General features: G+C 46.7%; 2 protein-coding genes across 2 annotated transcripts in view; one reads left to right on the top strand and one right to left on the bottom strand.

Moving 5' to 3' along the window:
* Nucleotides 1-20,087, top strand: part of LOC128301347 (uncharacterized) — a 75,163-nt gene that overhangs the window by 38,602 nt on the left and 16,474 nt on the right. The gene's annotated exons all lie outside the window — the stretch shown is intronic.
* LOC128301348 (uncharacterized) lies at nt 5,787-7,374 on the bottom strand. The gene is made up of 2 exons (XM_053037780.1): nt 6,332-7,374; nt 5,787-6,225 (listed from the first exon to the last, which is right to left on the bottom strand). The coding sequence occupies exon 1, from the start codon at nt 7,343-7,345 to the stop codon at nt 6,563-6,565; it is 783 nt and encodes a 260-aa protein (XP_052893740.1). The 5' UTR covers nt 7,346-7,374; the 3' UTR covers nt 5,787-6,225; nt 6,332-6,562.

Genomic DNA, 20,087 nt, shown 5'->3' with positions numbered 1-20,087 from the left:
TTACAACCTGTCATCAGAAGGTATTAAACTCACCTACAAACCTTCTGTGATGACCTTTTACTATCGAACCCATCACTTCGGACATCTTCATTACCGTATCAGCATGGCATAACACCACCCTTAAACGATGTCACCAGACGTCACATCCAGAGCCACTTCAACCATGCACGGCACACAAGAAGCACACCGTAAAAACTCGACGACTCCTTCCTCGGGCAATGCAATCCATGGCCAATCATGAAGTTGTCGCTTTATGCAGCACAAAAAAGGGAAGTATATCCACACACACACACTTAGCCCCCCTCTTGGTCCACCCGAGACACGTATCATATTATCCACCATTCCCGACGGACATGACGGAATGATTCACTGATGCTCCCTCATACATGTGCAGCAAGGCGCCCTTTTGCAACAACTTCATTAAATGCAAATATTAATCTCCACAACCTCCCGTTGATGGGTCCCGCCCCGAGGGGATGCCTCATTTGGTGTCGTGCAAAGTGACAAAAAAAAGACGGTGAGCTCATGTCAACATATGTTCCGCATCGAGTAAGTTCGTGTGATGGCGTTCTAGGGCGTTCTCCCCTTCCTCTTAACCTCACTTTTTGGAATCGCTTGGAATTTTCCCACCCAAAAGATTACTTGGTTTCGTAGGAAGTTTCAAACGTCCCCACACGTACACACGGTAAGATCACATGCTAGATCTGTTTTTTGTTTCTCCACGGCAAGGATCGCAAAAAACACTGTGCTGGACACGGTCGGTTAAGCTGTGGAATAAATCAGACCAACTCTCAACATGATGTATGCAGCACCCCGGGAAATGTGCTCTAAAATTACCGAATTTCATCACCGAAACCAAAACCGACACCGTAATTCGCATTAGCGTGCGCCCCGTTGAAGCATCATTTTCACCGCGAGAAGCAAATGCTTGGCAGAGGATGGCATTGATGCGATCCAAACCGAAGATACTTCTTCAGGCGAAAATGCAAATAAATAATGTCACTCGAGGTTCAGCCTGAATCGTCCAGATGGAACAGCTCGCCGATGTTGTTGCACAGATGCCACAGGGCCACGGGGAAAAGAATACCAATTTTGAAACACAGAACACCCAAAAATGCCCTATATCTGATGATGGTGATGGTGATGATGATGATGATGAGCTGCCAAGTGGAAAGCGGGCCAATCGGTATGCTCATTCCGTCGATCGATGCTAGACGGTATGGCCACAGATTTGGCTTCGTCTACAAACGACAACGGCGGGGACCATCATCAAGGTTTTCCCCCCGTCATTTGTGCTTTGTGTGTGTACCGCTGTCGGATTATGCGAGGAATGTCGTGTCGAGATCGAAAAGAAGGCTAGGAGCACGCACGCGGCTACGAAGGCACACTTCCACACCCGAAAGCAAAAACGGAATGTCATCTGCAAGCCGAACTGTACAGAAATGGTTGTTTGCGTTCGTGTACAAAACACACGCTAAAGGCCAGTGGTGGAATGAAAGAAATATTGCCACAGACAAGCGCACATCTTCACAGCTGCATGATTCGGTGTGCTTAAAGGCATTTAATCAATAAGATTTGTACAGAAAACAGAAAACCATTATCAGCTATTCGCCTTTTATTGTCTACATACTTACAGTCTCTTTTGTTTTTGTTTTCATTACAGGTATGCTACTAAATCACAGGCGATCCTCAAGATCCTCGAAGGTTTTTCGAATGATCCTCGAAGGAATTTTTTAACAGAGCAGAGACCAGAATCTTGTCTCCTATGGCCCTTAAATCTGTACTCTACGTTACTATCCCCCGGATAATCTAATCCCCACCCTAACCGAGCACTTTGTTTTTGAGTTGAACTCTAAGCGAGACTACCTTTTCAACCTCAATAAGGAAGTCGCCCGGTTATAAACCTACCAGCGCATTCTCATACGGAAGCGACGGAAGTAAACTTATCGAAGACGGTATCTCCACCTCAGGAATTGTTAGAAGATCTTGATACCCTGCTGGACAGCAAACGTAGCTAATCGTGTCCTCGAAACCACACAGTGTAATGTCGTTCGTGTTCTTGTACTCCTGAATTGCCCGTCCACAACCATAATCCGGCATGCATCTGCCCGCGGTGCCGTTCTTCAGCGTACAGCTACTCCCGAAATCGAACTCATCGCTACCGCCACGAAAAACAAGCTCCACTTTCGGTGGTCTATAAAGCACGAAGCGTGCTATCCAATCGGTGTACGCAGTCAGATTAATGCTTACAACAGGATCAACCGAACCGAAGCTAGTGGACCCGGTGACCACACCGTGAATGAAACGGTGTGTTTCATCTAACATGCCTGCACCTCGTTCGATAGGCACGGCTCCCGGCACAAGATGCTGGTCCGTATTCCAACAGGTATATTGCGGGCTGTTTGCAACTCCGTCACCGAATCTTGCCTTAAACGCTTCAAGCAACGTTCCGTTGCACACGTGGCGTACGGGAAGTTCAAGACGACCAACTGAAAGTGTTGGTGCGTATTGGCCGTATACAGGTACCTTTATTGATTTAAACCTGTCGCTCACTATAGGACTAATGCATGAAGGCACTCGACTCTGCTGATGCTCTGCTAGAATTAGCAGAGCAGTGTCACGATTGCGACTACCCTCTTTGTGTCCGGGATGTTTTAAGATCCTTACGATCCTTACTCGTTTTGCAGCTTCAAACTCGTTGAACTCAATTTCAACCGGAGGCTTGCTACCATGTAGTTCCATACAACGAATCGATGTAATGACTGTGTCCGGTTTTATGACCATTCCTACACAGCTCGGTGCATCCGTGTCATCATCCGGCCAGATCAACCTAACCGTGCTGGAATTATATCTCCTTGGGTTGCACGGATGTTTAAGCAGATGCAGCTTAGTACGTTCAGCAAACTTATCCCAACAAGCTACGGAATCATGCGTTTGTCGATCACTACACACCTCAGAGTCTTGCTGCATAGGAATACAGCTCGGAGCTGCTTCTTGCGAAGCTTGCAGATATTTGTCCAAGCGCAACAACGCTAAGTCATTTTCTGGCGAAAGCTCCTTAAAGTCCGGATGTACCTGGATTTCGACTATTTTTGTTCTTTGTTCTGAAATTTCTATTTCTGTTGGCTGAATGCCATCCATGTTCTTCGTACAGCTGGCCGTCGTTACAACGGTATTGTAACGCAACTTTAGCGCGTTGTAATATTTCTTTCCGTAGGACGTAATTAGAAGCGGTTGGGTCGAAATGTATGACTAGAATGAGAACTATCTCTCGGTTTATTTTATCGTTAGTCGTTCGCTGTGACGTTATCGTTAGTGCTCGTGTTCGCACGCTCGTGTTAGTACATACGCATACTAACGGATACGGATTAGTAGGTTTAGTGTGTAGCGCGGTACAGTGACGTACACGAAAAAGGCTACGCTGCCACAGTACTCCCCTCCTAGACTAGATTTCCCTTTACCGATACCTCGAAGGGATTACAACTCGTCGACCGGAACGAGTGACTCTAGTCGGAAAAATATTAGGATCAGTTGTGCATGCAGGTACCTTGTCACTTGTGGTTTGCTGATCTTCTAGTGAATACGCTGGCTTCAGGCGATCGACCGAAACGTTGACTGTGCGGCCTCGTATGTTCAACTTGAAGAATTTTTCGGCTCGGTTCAGCACCTTGAATGGTCCTTCATACGGTGGCGATAGCGAGGGTCGGACCGAGTCGTTGCGCACGAAGACGTTCTTACACGTCTTTAAGTCCTGGTGTATGAAAACACTGTGATTTCCATGCCTGGCAGTCTCTCGGGGGCGAATTTGTCGCATAGTTGTACGGAGTTTGGCGACAAATTCAGCTTCGTTCGGGTTGTCTAAGTTGTTTGTGAAAAACTCAGACGGTAATCGGAGAGTTGTTCCATATACCATCTCGGCAGGCGATGATTTAAGGTCTTCCTTGTAGGCTGCCCGCAGCCCGAGTAGGATCATCGGTAGGTACTCGCTCCAGTGCTCGGGATCATGGCACAGAATAGATGCTTTTAGGGTCCTATGCCATCGTTCGATAATGCCATTTGACTGAGGGTGGTATGCAGTCGTACGCAGGTGGCTGGATCCGATCAAGCGAGTAAGTTCATCGAAAAGCGATGATTCGAATTGACGTCCTTGGTCAGACGTGATGAAAAATGGAACACCAAACCGGGCTATCCATCCGCAAACAAGAGCTTCGGCAACTGTTAACGCGGTCATATCAGGCATTGGAAACGCTTCAGGCCAACGCGTGAACCTGTCAATGACCGTTAAACAATAGCGGTTTCCCCTACTTGGAGGGAAGGGCCCCACGATGTCAATGTTGATATGAGAAAACCGGCTGTCCGGTGCCGAATATCGAGATATAGGTGATTGTGTGTGTCGCAGCACCTTCGAACGTTGGCACGGTAGGCAGTTCCTAGCGAAAGCAATGCTGTCCTTGCGGATGCTTGGCCAAACAAATCGTTCTGTCATTAACTTGGCCGTTGCACGGGTGCCAGGATGAGACAGCTGGTGCGTTGCCTGTAACGCAGCGTGCCGAAACCGTTTCGTTATGTAAGGGCGGATGCGATCTCCAGTGCAGTCACATAAAAGTTGTTTGATACTGCCTGGAATGGTAAAATACTTTAGATTGAGCGAACTTTTTATTTTACCTTGTGCGATGTCCTGGAGCTGTTGGTCGTCTTTTTGGTCTTCCGCAAGTGCTTCATAATCCAGTGATGACGCTGATTGTATAGCATTAATGCGGGAGAGCAAGTCAGCTACGATGTTGTCCTTTCCCACAACGTGACGGATGTCCGTTGTTATTTGCCCAATCACGTCCAATTGGCGAGCTTGACGGTCCGAGGCTTTGTCAAGCTTTTGGCGAAAGGCAAAAGTTATGGGCTTGTGGTCTGTATAGATGTGGCAGTTTCGTCCTTCAAGCATATATTTAAAATGCCGTACCGCAAGATAGATTGCGGTTAGTTCGCGATCGTAAGTGCTGTATCGCAGTTGCGCCTTGTCGAATTTTTTTGAGAAAAATCCGAGCGGTTGGGGGTTTCCATCAACGATTTGATGAAGGACTGCTCCTGCGGCGATGTCAGATGCGTCGACCCAAAGGGACAGCTCGGCTGTTTTGGCGGGATGCGATAACAGAGTAGCTTTTGCGAGTTGTTGCTTACAGCGTTCGAAGCTCGCGGTGGTCGCACTACTCCATGTCAGCGGGGAACGATCATTGCGTTTGTTGCCATGAATCATGGCAAGGAGTGGAATCTGGTGCTCGATCGCATTTGGCAAGAACCTACGATAGAAATTAAGCATTGCCAAAAAGCTTTTTAACTCCTTCGTTGTAGCAGGAAGCTTGTATTCCTCAATAGCTCGAACGCGATCAGGTAAGGGACGGATACCATCTCTAGAGACAGAATGGCCTAGAAAATCGAGTGTGTCGCGGCCGAATTCGCATTTGGCTATATTAATCGCCAAATTATGCTGTTTCAGCCTTGTAAACAATTGCCGCAAATGTTCTCGGTGTTCTTCGGGTGATGATGAAGCGATGAATAGGTCGTCGATGTACGGAAATACAAAATCCAACCCTCGGACGACCTCGTGGATAAGCCGTTGAAACGTTTGCGCTGCGTTCCGCAATCCAAAGGTCATAAACGAAAACTCGAACAGTCCGAACGGCGTCGTGATGGCAGTTTTTGCAATATCAGCGGGATGGATCGGTACCTGATGGAAGGCTTTTTGCAAGTCAATTTTAGTAAATATAGTTTCACCTTGCAATATAGTAGAGAAGTCCTGCAGGTACGGTATAGGGTAGCGATCCGGGATGGTTTGCGCGTTGAGTGCTCGGTAGTCTCCACACGGCCGCCAAGAACCGTCTGCTTTCTTAACCATGTGGAGTGGGCTCGCCCAACTGCTGCTGGATGGTCGGCATATGCCAAGCTTCATTAGATGCTCAAATTCGGTCTTCGCTGCTTGAAGCTTGTCCGGGGACAGACGTCGTGGGCGTGCGTAAACAGGTTGCCCTGTCGTTTCGATTCTATGGTGAATCGATGCATCGCTAATCGTACCCGGTGGCGCCAGGCGAGTGATATTCGGAAACTCGGCTAACAACTCGGCGTAAGGCGACTCTGTACTAAAAGTTTTAACCGAACACTGCTCACTCTTCGCTAGTAACCCAACGGACTCAAGATGGGTGGTATTATCGATGAGGCGCTTCCGTTTCATATCTACCAGCAAATCGAAATTGGTTAAAAAATCCGCACCAATTATACCCGAACTTACGTCGGCTATCAGGAACGACCACAGGAACTCATGACGAAGGCCGAGATTTACCTTTAACAATACTTCACCGTACACATTAATAGGCGATCCGTTCGCGGCGAACAGTTTTATCGGGGATGGTTTTACTCTCGCAGTAAGCATATCTTTCGGAACCACAGACACATCGGCGCCGGTGTCGATTAAAAATTGCGTTGACGTAGTTGAATCAGCAATTCGTAAACGAAAGATTGCGGCTGTAGTGGTGAGTTCGCCAGTCTCCACCGCAGCATCTGCAGAGCGACACTATTGTGCAGATGTTGTTCCTGGGCCGGTGCATGGTTTTCGGCATTTCCTAGCCTCGCTACCGAATTTGCGGTGGTACCAACAGGGGCCGGTCGAAAAATCGCTTCCGCGACTTAAACTGCGTCTACGTGTTAATCTGCTGCGGGAAACCGATCGTCCTCGACTTTTGTTAGGAAGCACGTTTTCGAGCCGCCTTGATAATTCGGCAATCTCTTTCCGAAGGTCCGATATAGGATCACTGGCTGGATTTGCGGTCGTTGACATTGCGGCATCAGACACGTGGCCAGACGCCATCGCTGGGTTGCTACGTTCAACGGCGTTAATGCTTCTAAGGCTCATTGACTCAACAATGGCGTCAGCGATGGTGGTTTTATCCGCGGCGTCACCACTAGAAGCGATCACTGCAGCTTGCGCATGTGGTGGCAGCCTTGATGCCCACAAATCGATCAGCACAGGTTCACTAAGGGAGTTGCCAGCGACGCGCTTCATTTCGTTAAGAAGCTGGCTCGGTTTTCTGTCACCAAGCGGCATATCGGACAAGACGCGCTGCAAGCGCCTCTGCTGACTATCGGCAAAATAACCGATCAGCTTCGCTTTGATGTACGCATATTTTTCAACCGCTGGTGTGCCGTCGATGATTGCCCTTAGCTCGGTGAGTTTATTCGGCGGGACCTGTGCCATCACAATGTTGTATTTTCGCGTATCGTGCAATGCGCCTATGCCCGAAGCAGCAAACCAAAATTCAAGGGACATGAAATACGTCTCTATATTGGTATCCGCCATGCTTGGTGGATTGAGACGCGGCGCATGGATTGCTTCAACGGCAGCCGGTTGAGCCGCGGGGCTAGTTAAATTTGCGCTGGGTACAAATGGGCTAGGCCCGATTGGGCCGGGTACAATGGGCTGGGTAGTTACAACTTTATCCTCCTCCATGCTTGCTGCGTACACTTATATTCGCGAAAAGAAAGAAAATCACGCACTTAAAACTGTTACGCTAAAGACTGATTATAGCAATCACGTCGGGGTCACCACTTTAGCGCGTTGTAATATTTCTTTCCGTAGGACGTAATTAGAAGCGGTTGGGTCGAAATGTATGACTAGAATGAGAACTATCTCTCGGTTTATTTTATCGTTAGTCGTTCGCTGTGACGTTATCGTTAGTGCTCGTGTTCGCACGCTCGTGTTAGTACATACGCATACTAACGGATACGGATTAGTAGGTTTAGTGTGTAGCGCGGTACAGTGACGTACACGAAAAAGGCTACGCTGCCACATCTATAATGGTACCACTGCAGGGAATTTGGGACTTTCGAGCACCTTCGGGCCACACCAACTGGACATTACTTTTCGACAAGCCACCTATGCTACACTCGGGCATCAGAGAGGTAGCCAACCGAAACACACTGTACTTCTCCGCACAGCGCGCCGGATCCATGCTTTCATTTACAACCGATTCAATCCATGGGATGTGGGCAGCTAGCTGTTGGTACACTCCCGATGATCCTATACCACAGCCTTTACCGAAGGAAGTCAGTGACACTACGAAGGGGTGTTGTTTGAGGAAACTCCGCAGCGTCACCTGCAACGGTCCACCAGAGTCGCCCTGACAAGTATCGGCGGCGAGCATCGAGGCACAAACTTGATCGTCAACTATGCCTTCCGGTAGGCCCTGAGTGTTTTTAAACGCTGCCGAACACTGTGTGGTATTCGTGGCACGCAGTGTAGTTTTCAGAAGATTCGGAACTGGTCCACCACCGAAACTGGTCGCTCCGAAGCCGGCTGTTTGGAAGTGTTCTGCCGGTAAGACACGCCTATTGGACCACAAACATGCTGGACAAACGCCTAAAGTAAGCCTGTAAATGGGAATGGGATCGTTTACTTGCTGGAAGTAAAGCATGCTCTCTCTAAATAATTACTACCTCACGACACCGTCCAGCTCCACCAGTGCTAAATCGTAGTATTTCTTAGAGAACCGGTGCTGTGGATGACGTACGATACGTAATATCTCGAACTGTTGCGCGTACTCATCATCGATCGACGAGGCCAGATTGACGTCCCCTAGTCGTACCAACCGAGGCGGGACGTTGTCTGCGTCAGCCGCACAGTGAGCTGCCGTCAGTACGTACTTTACCGTAATAAGTGATCCTCCACACTGCCACCGTACACTTCCACCCCGATCGTTCCCTCCCACATCCTCCTCCTTCTCCTCCTCCTTCCATCCCAGCACAGCCATATGAGGAAACTCGGTTACATTCACTTGTACGCCACCGAAAACTAAACACTGGTAGTCGTAAAACTTACTTACGCTAAACCGTTCACTACAGTCACTGAGGTCTTTGCGCAGATAGTAATCTTCCGGGATTGTATCCGTAAACAACAGCTGGCCACAAACGAACGCTGGTACTAATGAGAAAACAGTAACGAGACAACTATAGCGTGACATTATGATCTGCTGCTGTTACCTGTCTCGAGGTTCCCGAGCGTCTGATGCAAAGCAACGGAGTCTGTCCAGCTTTTGTAGCGCTCAGGAGGAACTATGGCAGTAAATTATATATATGTTTTTTTATACAAACAGAACCAAACCAAAGGTGTTCGCATTTTGTTTTGCAAAACGGGGAACTCCCGAGCGTACTTCTGTTGCGCTCCGGGAATCACCCGGACTACGAGTTGATGACTCAATAGATCTCTGTTCTTGTAGCAATTAACCGAAACGTCTGAAGTAGTCGGCTGAAGAGTTCATTAAATTTCACCTCCATTTTCAACGAGGTTCTCTTCTAAGTTTATTAGTTTTGTACAGTACAAGTGCAGAATGATCATCGTAAGACAACATTGGATGTTCGCTAGTTATGGAGAATTTATTGCTTTGAACATATTAAACGCACCACTCTTAATCTTCTGAAGACTCTTTTCTGTTCAAACAATTCAATCACTTACCTCGATTGGAACCTGTTAATCGTATACGAGTTAATCTCCACGTCCAACGGATAAAATCTGCCTGTCGGGATGTATAAATCAGGTTTCATTTTCCGTGAAATGGATGGCGCGAGTCAAACCCAGTCCGAGTTCCGCATGAAAGACGTGGTTATTTCGGTTGAAACTACCCACACGTCTAATGCGTCCTGTGTGGTGGTTGATTTTTTCTGTTTGTAGCTAAAAGGTTTCATTTTTATGTACATTTAAGTTTAGTTTTGGAGAATAATTGGAACCACGCTAAAAGTCCGTTAAAAGTGTGTTGTTTGTGTGCGTTTGCTTCAACCACCCAAACGCCCGGGGGTTCCATGTCTCCGTACCGTTCAAAACCGGCTTAGCCATCAGTTCTCCGCTAAAGACGATTGCTCACCGCAGCACCTCGCAGAACACGTTCGCAGTCGATTGACATCAATTTATGCACTTGCATTCCACCGGTGATGGGTGACGATTGTACCGATGTGCCCAACGGTACTAAAACCCGGCGACAAAGTAGACAAAATAGTTGAAATATCTACACGCATTGCGCGAATTATCTCGAGCGTCAAGAGTCTGGTTATGGCTAGTAGTGGAGTTTTTAGTTACACCCAAGAGTCAGACAAGATGGTTTTTTATTCCGCAGGATTTATGGATGAGACGACGGCGTCAATACGAAATTGTAGCAGACTGTGTAGCAACTCTTGAGGGAATGCGTGAAAGATCACGCACTCTTATTGGAACGTAGGACGCTACTCTTGACAGAGGAATGTAACGAGTATTCCTAAAATATTTATCTTAGGCTTTGCAGTTGAAATTCTCCAAATATCTATGCTACTTCGAGAAGGTCGTTATTTCCATCGAGATCTTGCCTGACTCAAACCAACCATTTGCTTATTTGCTTTACCAAACAGATCGATACTCGATTGATGGTCAACAATACAATGCAATTCGGATAAAACCGTCCAGTTCTTGAATTCTCTCACGCTTTTGATGCCCATTTGGGTCGGAATACTATTAGTGCTCGTTTTATTTATATTAACTAAAATAACTCTGCTGCTTCAAATATTCGAATTGTTCGAACTTGGTGCAATGAAACTATGCTACAGGCCAGTAGCCAGTGAATAGGTTTTTTTAGAAATAGAATAATCACCATCAGATAAAAATACGTTTAATTCAAAACTACTCGAGGGGTTCGCTATGTCATCAAAGCAACAAAAAAATCGATCGAATTTAATCAAATTTTCACCCAAACATAAGAACCATCAAATCGATGTGACACACCTTTTTGGACCGCCCAAAAAGGGGACATCAATTTTCGATCACCGTTTGGTTTCATCTGTCGCTCAATGTCTGTGGGACACCTTTTCTTCAAATTCATTTCCGCACCGTAACATCACAAAACCGGGAAATACATCAAATCATGCTATGCGCCGCCAGCGAACTGCGCTTGTGCTGCGACACATGCGACAGAAAAATGCGTTGAGGTCTCATTTAGGCAAACGCTGGAACTCTTCTTCCCTTGCTGCTGCCGTGTGCCCGTTGGCACGCATCACTGCAAGGTTTGGTAATTGATACTGCAACATGATTTGAGTGCCGAGTGCATCGAACCTGCAACCGGCAGCTGCTCCGCGCGTCCGTTCACTTTACCGGGAAAGGGGGAAAACGCGATACAAGATGTGATGCAATCGGGCTGCATCACAACTGCATGCAGATTCCCGATGCAAGGGTTCAAAATGCTACCTTTCACCGGCAAGCAATTGATTTGGGGTTAACTGCTCGCTTTAACTGTTTGCCGCACGGATTTATCCCGTCGGTTCCGTTTCATGTTACGGAACCCACCGCATCTAAGCCGGTTTGTTTAGAGATTGGGAGGAGAACACAAAAAAAACACGATGGTGACATAAAAATACATCAACGTGGCTTTTTATGGCGCGGAACGAATCAACCATTGCCAGCCTAATTATCGAGGATGATATTAATTGGGATAGGTGTGATTTAGACGGAGGGCACAGTTCGCTGCACAAGCTTCATGGCAAAAACAAGCATATAAGTACACCGTAACCTCTTTGTCTTCCTACCCTTTACGACCCTTTCGTCCGGAGACCCAACGAGGATGCAGTTTAGGTTTATGAAACGTTCCGCATAATGATGCGTACGATTTGGAACACAGGATGGCCATATGGTGCATGTATTTTTCCACCAACAAGGAAACAAAAACATACAAACTCTAACCCCGAGAGGACACTTCCCTGCAACACGCCCCGAAAGAAGGGAATGGAATAGAAAAAAAGGGATTTTAAAAATATTTCTCAATCGGAAACGGTTCAAGCGCTGGAGAGCCTCTTGCAAAGCAGTCGAGCTCGTGTCCATGTCTCGTTTCGTTGCTTCTGAATAAATATATTTATTTTTAAAACAAACAAAGCAGTGGCGCCGCCACGTCCACGGCGTTTTGCTAACGATGGTACAAATATCGATGGCTTTGAAGCCCATTTAAACGGGTAAAGTCAATATACGACACCGATATCAAACGGGAAAGGGTGTATTTAAAAGGCAAGGCATGTTTGTTTTAAAAGTTGATTTATTTTTTTTCAGGAAATAATGGGCATTGAAAAATATTTCGTTCCTAAATCACGCGCGCCACCGTGACCTCAATGTGCGATTCATGGCTTCGGACAACCTTTCGCATTCCATTCCCATTCTCAATGGCAGCGATGCAATGATATATTGCTCCTAAAGTCGCTGCTTCATGGTAAACCATACTTTTGTATTTTAAATGGTCAGCCACTGGCGTAAGCTCAACCTACTCATTAGCAGGCGGCTTAAAACCACCCAAGATGAGCCCTTTTTCGCTTAACAAACGAAGCCCCGCGAAAGCGAAGGACAACTCCCGTCAGACGATTATGCTGATCCTCTACAAGATCGTTCCTTCGCCACGGGAGAGCCACACGGTGTGTGCCTGTGCGTGAATTACAAAGATGAGATTATCCGCCTCTGAAAATGTATCCACCGGTCGGTACCTCTAGCTGAATGTCGCGTGTATGTCCTCGAGCAACAAACAACAACAAAAAAGCGGAAAATATGTACAGCCGGGGGTTGGTTGGGCTGAGGTAAATATTGAGGATTAAAATCAGATTGATCCTGTGCCCAAAACGCACACAGCTGAATTCTGACCTGAATGCTTATCCGACGATCAGGGTTGGCCTGAATTGAGGCCCAGCAGTACCTGGGACCTGGGACATGGATGTTTACCCCAAAACGGTAGCAAAACGCCAGTTGGCTGAATTTCTTCGCTTCATTTCAGCCGTAGAATCGCATCTTTATCGCATTCGAACAATCGACAGAAAGATTGATTGATGTATCGAGATGGTGACAAAATAAGGACTCGTGTTTTCTCTGCCACAAATAAAACTGGAACGCGATTAGATTTGTAACACGAGCACCGGGAACTGCATCCCGACCCGAGAGAGCTGCAGCTGACAGCGTGACTTCGAAACGTGTCATTATCATCTCGTGGACCGTGGTGTTTTTTTTTCTTCTTCAATTAAATCAACTTCCTTTCGCTGCTTTCTAGTGTGGCTTCTTGACAATATTCAGTAAAAATGAAGAAAAATCTCTTAGCTAATCCGTGAACGCCTGGACTCCACATTTCCACATTTCCCGACACCCAATCTGTAGCCGCGCAAAGCATACTCGAATCAAGCTAGTATACCGGGGAACGGTAGGCTACGATAGGCTAGGTCAATAAATAAATCATTAATCTTAATTGCTTCCCGCGAAAGACAAGCCCAGTGACACCACCGTGCAGAGCTTCTTCGCTCGTCGTATGAGTAATTAAATCTTTCATGCGTGCAGAAGAAAAACGGAGCTGTCGGGCCGGTTTGGTCCAACCCTGAGGCCCTTCTCTAGAGCCTGCATGTTGATAGCCGCGACCGCTCGTCTAGCCTGGACATTAGCGAGCGAGCGGGCCGGCATGGTCAGTTATGATGCGCGATATGTAACGCATACGATGGCGCCATTGCAACAAGTTGCGATGACTCCCTTCAAGCAGCTGTGTAGACGAAAGAAAAAAAAACAACCAAAACGATACCGAAGGGTACGTCGTCTAAACGATCGAGAGCGCCTCACTTTAGCGGTCATCTAAATGCAATAAAATTTGAATAAACAAATAAACAAACCATCATGTGGGTGCATTCCGATGGGAGCAGAAAAGCAGTGGAAGTAAACACAAACAACCAACCAAATGACAAACGAGAGCAACGTCAATTTCATTGGGGACGCTTGTTTGGAGCTACGGACACAGCCCGCTTGAATTAAGAACTTTAGACAGACAGCCCAAAGATCGTTTGCAATGAAGAATTCAAGTTACAGTCGATTTTATCAACTTCTCTAATTGGATTTTTATGAAGTGCTTGAACATATGGGTTGAAGAAGCTAATTTGAATATCGCATCTACTTCTTCAAGCGGTAACTCAAACTGCTTCATTCTACTTCTACTCGTCTTAGGCTCTTGAGCTCTATTTTTATAACTGAGTCTCTAAAGGTCTTTTATCGAAAGATAGGCAAGTATTATGGAGGTTTAAAACGATATGAATTAAACTCCTTCATTACCATTTCCTCCCATCTCCCACACATAATGCACGGAAGGAAGGAAGTGAAAGTTGAATGCGGCCGATTATTACTAATCGAAGAAATGCGACAACCGACAAAGCAAAGTGGTGATGCAAGTCGTTTTAAGGTTGGTTGGCCATTGCGACGCGATCAAGAATGTCGTACGATGGCAATGTTTACCATCAGCCTTGCTTTCCCTTTTTATGCTTTTTTTTAATGGGTAAATAGGTCAACGATCCACGATCTTAAGCAGGTGCAGTCGATTGAGTTAAGGTGCACCAGTAGCAAGAGAAAAGCGCGATTCGCTTTGGATGCAAATATTGTGTTTATAATATTTGTATTATAAAAAGGTAAATCAACTGCAGCACAACATGGTGTAGGCATGTAGTTTGACTGATCAATGATCGTAAGCACTGTGGAGCATAGTTTCCTGTCATTGTAAAGTTTGAAGCGAGATTGGCCCATTCATAAAAAGCGAAATAAAGTAAAACATTTGTGCGGGATGACCTGTTTGCTATTACAATGCGTGGGTGAGATGTGTAAAACGATTAAACTGACCTGCGGTCCCGAACGCCTCCGGAATAGGTAGGAGTTTGTGCGATGGTGACCTATTGGACATTATGATAATGTGCCACGATCGTTTCGGCAGATCGTTTGGAAGCTCACAGCCAGACTATTCCTAAACCGTTGTCGAAAAGGAACCCTACCGGTTCGTTTGTATGCAGCAACCGAAAGAAGCACCGGGTTTCCAATTTCTCTTCCGCCTGATAACCGATACTAAGGCGGACCTTTTTTGGGGTAACGAAGATGCGTCTGGATGTCGTGTGTGTGTGTGTTTTGATATTCGCTGGAAATGCACTCCACACAAAAACTCCTCTGCACGCAGTGATTAAAAGCCGTTCCAGGAGGATTCCATTTCATCAACCGAACTCTGCCTTTTTCGGGGAAAAAAGAAGTTAAATGCTGCCCCCTCGAATACTAAAACATATTAATGTAAATCATGTAAACATCGTGCGCGGCGGTTGCTTCGGTCCCGAATGGGGTGTCGTTTTTCGATGCCACCGCTTCAAACACCGATCGCCGATCGAATCCGTACGATTGCTTCCAGCTCGATTTCAAGTGCCTTTGAATGGATCGGTCGCCGCGTCGCCTTGAATTTCTCGCTTCACTCGCGCGGTGGGAGATCGTCGATCCCGTGGAATGGGTTTGGTTTCCTTTGGGAAAACAAGAAGAAAAGCACCAACCGAACCATCTCCCACCGGTCTGGAGCTGGAGCAAGAGCTGTTGCGATTTACGACAATTACGGTCAAAAGCGGCTCCGAGATTCGGGTTACCCCGAGGTGCTTACCCCGTTCAAATGGGCCCGCTTGGAACGATGGAACGATTATGGCCGTTGGAGTAATCGGAGATATCGGAGGGGAGACCACAATTAACCCGTGAGTGTTTATTTGACGTGTGTGGAAATCGGTTGCGCTAGAAAATGAGTCAACCAGCTGTGATTTCGGGGGCGAAGTTAAAGATGGTTTGACAAAAAAAACATAAGGGTTTTAGAGAAGGCAAGATAGTTATCTAACCAGTTCAGAACTATATATAAATGCCATTCTTTTATTGAATATACCAGCATGATATGCATTTGGCATGCTGTCCATTTATATCTTGAAGAAAGATAAGAATGTCGAACATTCTACCACGTTTTCTTGTCTGGCCAGGCAGCATTGAATAGACCGATTCAATTCAAACTAGAGCAGCAGCAGCAGCCACACATTCACCGTCTGTTTCGACATGTTCATTAATAGACGTTCATAAAAACCAATAAACGATGGCATCTCCAAATGGCCCATTCTGCCCATTCGTAGGACTTTTCCTTTCCGTTCGAGCAACTACTCGAACTCGAACGGCCACCTTTGGTACGTTAGCCTCCAAAACACGAAAGCATCTGCCAGGCCATTAAGTACACCCGTGCTGGCCACACTCAGCTGACCCCCCAACCAACCCCCGAAGCACCAGCGGCACCAACACCACGACAAGCGGTTTGACAGCTCAAAATTTGCTTAGTGCAAGGGAGTGTGTAGAAGCATAGCGAAAGTAAAAAAACGCCGAGTCCACGCGTATGTAATGAAGCCATTTAAGCCCCCCGCATTTTGATGGTGATAGAAAATCGATAGCTAATCGATGGAATCTCGCATCGGTGAATAACAAATTGCAATATTGCAAGGAAAAGTGCGGGAGAGCGAGGATAAAAACGAGTCAACATCCACATGAGTCTCTGTGGCGTCCGTGCGATGTGGTCGGGCATCCACCGTTGGAATGGAGCTAATGTACCATCATTACTTGAAGATGTCGAAAAGCTTATTGCAGCTAGCAAATCAAATACTTTCCAGTGGATGTTTGCGCAAGACGGTACCGCGGATCCTTTCTCTATAAATTATAACTGGCAACTGTTATTGAATCTATTTGTTGGTGTTGGATTCCTTCGCGATAGTTGCAATACACTTCCCGACGGGACTAAAAAAAAATGTCCATTTTCGCTGTTGGAATTGCAGTTGTAAAACTCAGCGTAGAAGAGTCCGAACCGGCGCACCACTGACAGCACTTACTTATCATTCGAGGGTTTCATTTAATTACCATTGATCGACACTTCAAAACTCATATCGCAATAGGACCCCAGGCAGACATGCTTTGACTGCACGGGAAAACGCTTCATAGGCATAAATTATCTCTCGTTTCAACATCGTTGCCCCGATCGAGGGGAAGGGTGGTTCAGCTTACATGCAAGTCAGCACAAAAATCAAACGCTGTCAGGCTAATCACTCCAATATGTCCAGCTATTTTGCATACTGTCCTATAGTCCGTGTGCCGAGGTTTCACCTCCAATCACATCATAAACGTCTACTTTGTCCATCCAAATGACAATGCAACCCCCGAGCTGGGCATGGCTTTGTGGGCTGATGCTATTCTTTAAAACACCCACTTTTGCAAAGTCTTTTCACAATTCGTGTGCTGAGTGTGCTGAGGCTTCGGGCATACGGTCGCATACGTCAATTTGCTGATAGCTGCCAGCTGTCCATGCCGTACCGCCGCCCTGCGAAACACCCGCACTCGATGGGCACTCGGGCGATTGGAACGTGGAAAATGCGATGCCCAGCCGAATGGAGATTAATACCCGGCTGCCATAAATCCGATTATCTGCGACACGATTAGCAATTGCATGTACAACGGGCCAGCAAAATGTGAATTTTCTGCCCCCATCGGAGCAGTCGGGCCAACTGCCGGCAGGATTCCCAGCGGAGAGTTTCAATCATCGAACGCCCATTCAATTTCCTCACCGCGGCGTCAAGCTTTACACGCCTGATTGCTTGACCAAAGCCCGTAAGGATTCGTTTAGCGGGTCTGACGGACTTGAAACCTTGGAGGTCCGGCTAAAGAAATGGGTGCCATTTATCCTCGCTCACACGGTCACACACCAATCGAACTCCAACATATGTGTGCTAGGCGAGAACTGACTATCAACGCCGTACACGCGCGTCTAATGAAGGGCAGCGCGTGAAGCAAAGAAGAAAAAAACATCCATCGCAAAACGGGAAAGCGAACGGGGTTAGAAAATAACGGGTTCAAATTCGAATCCGTGTACTTCCCGCTGACTTCCTGCAGCGCGTGCCAGTGACCAGCGCCACGACCAGTTTTGGGAGCAATTTGCCGCAGCGTGTTGTTCACTAATCCAGCGCCCACTCGAGAAAATGGTCTCCCCCCATATTTATGCTCGCTGTCGGTCGGGTGGTTCCCACACGCTCGGAATCTTATCGATTCGGCGCTGTTTGCAGCCACGGTCCGTTTGGTCCATTTGTAAAATATTCCAACCTCCGATTCCACCCTTACCACTTAAAGTGCCTGCCTTACTCGAACGCGAAGATGGCAGAATGTGTTCCCCGTGGCCGTGGTTCACCGGGCGTTGGACATGTGAGAAATTGAATCACGACCCACACACGACGGTTCTGAACCGTGTGTTCCACAGGAGCCCAGGTGTAACGAGATAGGTACCATTGGTGTTTGACAGTTTGTCGGACAATGTTAGACACTTCCAGCAGCACCAGGAAGCTTCCCGTTTCCCATCAGAACATTCGTAACAGCGTTTCCCCTGGGACAACAATTCAATTACCACCACGCGCGTGAACCTATTAGTCTCGAGTTGATAGGTCTACCGGGCCCTTCGACTCCCGCCGGTAAGACTCTGTGAGGAACACACAACATCGAAAGGAGGTCAGTAGCTGTTGGTCAGTAGCGGTCCTAAACAACCGTTTGAAATGGGATTGAAGTCTCGCTTCGTCCTTCCACGATTTAACCCCTCACCCTCCTATCCGCTCAGCTCGCTCAAACACTCAACTTCCCTTCGCCATCTTCGGCAATCTCTTTACGATCGTCGCCTGCATGTCGCACAACAACATTCGCGCAACGAAACAAAAGGCAAGGTGACAAATAATGTCTCATATCATTAAGCCATTTATCATTCGAGTTGACGGTGCTTTTTACCCGCTCATTACAACAACTTCGCCGCCGATTCGCCATCACAAGGAGAAAAACTATGCCAAACAGGCGGGAAACTTTCGTCACCATTCACCGCCGGGGTGGTGTTTTCTTCCTTTTATTCCACCATCCCAATTGATGCATCGTCAACACGTGCCCGTGGGTGCTTCTTTCTCGCATACCGGGGAACTTAGGAACAATAAGGAAATAATCATCATCGTCGTCGTCATCCACTTCGGCGCCCACCGAGCCAATTGTTTCGTTCGGCTGAGTGGAATCATTTTTCCAACCCCCTCCCCCACAAAACCATTTGTAACAATGGCGCTGGAAAGCGAGCATGCTTCAGATGGATAGGATACTGAAGAGCTGAAGGAGAGAAACAAAACGACAGCAGCTTGACGAGGTTCTTCAGGGCGAAGAGAAGTAAAATGTGTACTTGACGTTGAAGTACTAGTTGAGGCGAACATGAATGCTTAGAGGGTGGGTTTTCCTTTCCTCATAGGAAATAATTAAATACGGGATGATTAAATTCTTATTCCATTGGGGAAATATCCTCTTGAAAATTAATCACTGATAAGTTCTATGGAAGTGATTACAACAAGAAATCATTTAATGGAACCAAATATTAATTCCGGACGTATAGTATAGAATTCTTACTCTCTATACAATGAACCTGATTTTTCGCACAATCTTTAACGCTACATTTGGCAATGGTTGATTGTTTTTTTGGGTCCCAGCCATGACCTGCCATCGTCAGACAACTCAGCCCATCAACCGCTCATTGATTTCCAATTTTCTGCCTTGATGGACAGTTCCTATTCCTATCCATTCGCAAAAGCCCGGAGCACCGGAGAGGAACAGAACGGGCAGCTAAAGAATGAATGAGCCAAAAATCCTCACCGTGCATAGGAGAACATATAGACATACAGCGATGTCCTGAAATGAAATAATCTAACCCCAAGGGTAGATGAGGACGATAAGCAAAATCTCGTACCAGAAGAAGAATGAGCTTCCTTTCGTTTCGCTGCGGCTGGGAAAAAGTCATTTTTCCAATCGCGATATGGTGTGAATTATGAACGGTAATGAAGATAATGGCGCAATTTAGGACCTTTTACCATTGTTTCTTTTTTTTGGTTCTCATCCACTACTGGACTTGGAATGGTGGATAACTTCAAAGGGATGTCGGTCGGTCGGGGAAGCGATGCTATCAATCAAACATGGCAGCAGCAAGCAGAGTGTGCCGCCAAGATAGAGAGAAATTTTGGCAAAACATTTTCGCGTGCTATGGGACGATGGGGACGTGTTTTTTTTTGGGATGTTTCCAATTTCATTAAGCTAACTATAATGCGAACTGAAAAGAAAAGTCACAACAGCCGAACCGGAAGCCGCTAATCATGCTGCTGTCCAAAGAATCAATTTCCTTTATTTTGTGTCGCGGGCCTGAAGCACA

The sequence above is a fragment of the Anopheles moucheti genome, chromosome 3 (assembly GCF_943734755.1).
Source record: "Anopheles moucheti chromosome 3, idAnoMoucSN_F20_07, whole genome shotgun sequence".
Classification (NCBI taxonomy): domain Eukaryota; kingdom Metazoa; phylum Arthropoda; class Insecta; order Diptera; family Culicidae; genus Anopheles; species Anopheles moucheti.
The sequence above is the reverse complement of the archived record's forward strand: the minus strand, read 5'-3'. Positions and strand labels throughout refer to the sequence as shown.

Bases quoted from the DNA above. Each gene is read 5' to 3' on its own strand.
- LOC128301348 (XM_053037780.1), bottom strand. From the start codon at position 7,345: ATGGCGGATACCAATATAGAGACGTATTTCATGTCCCTTGAATTTTGG.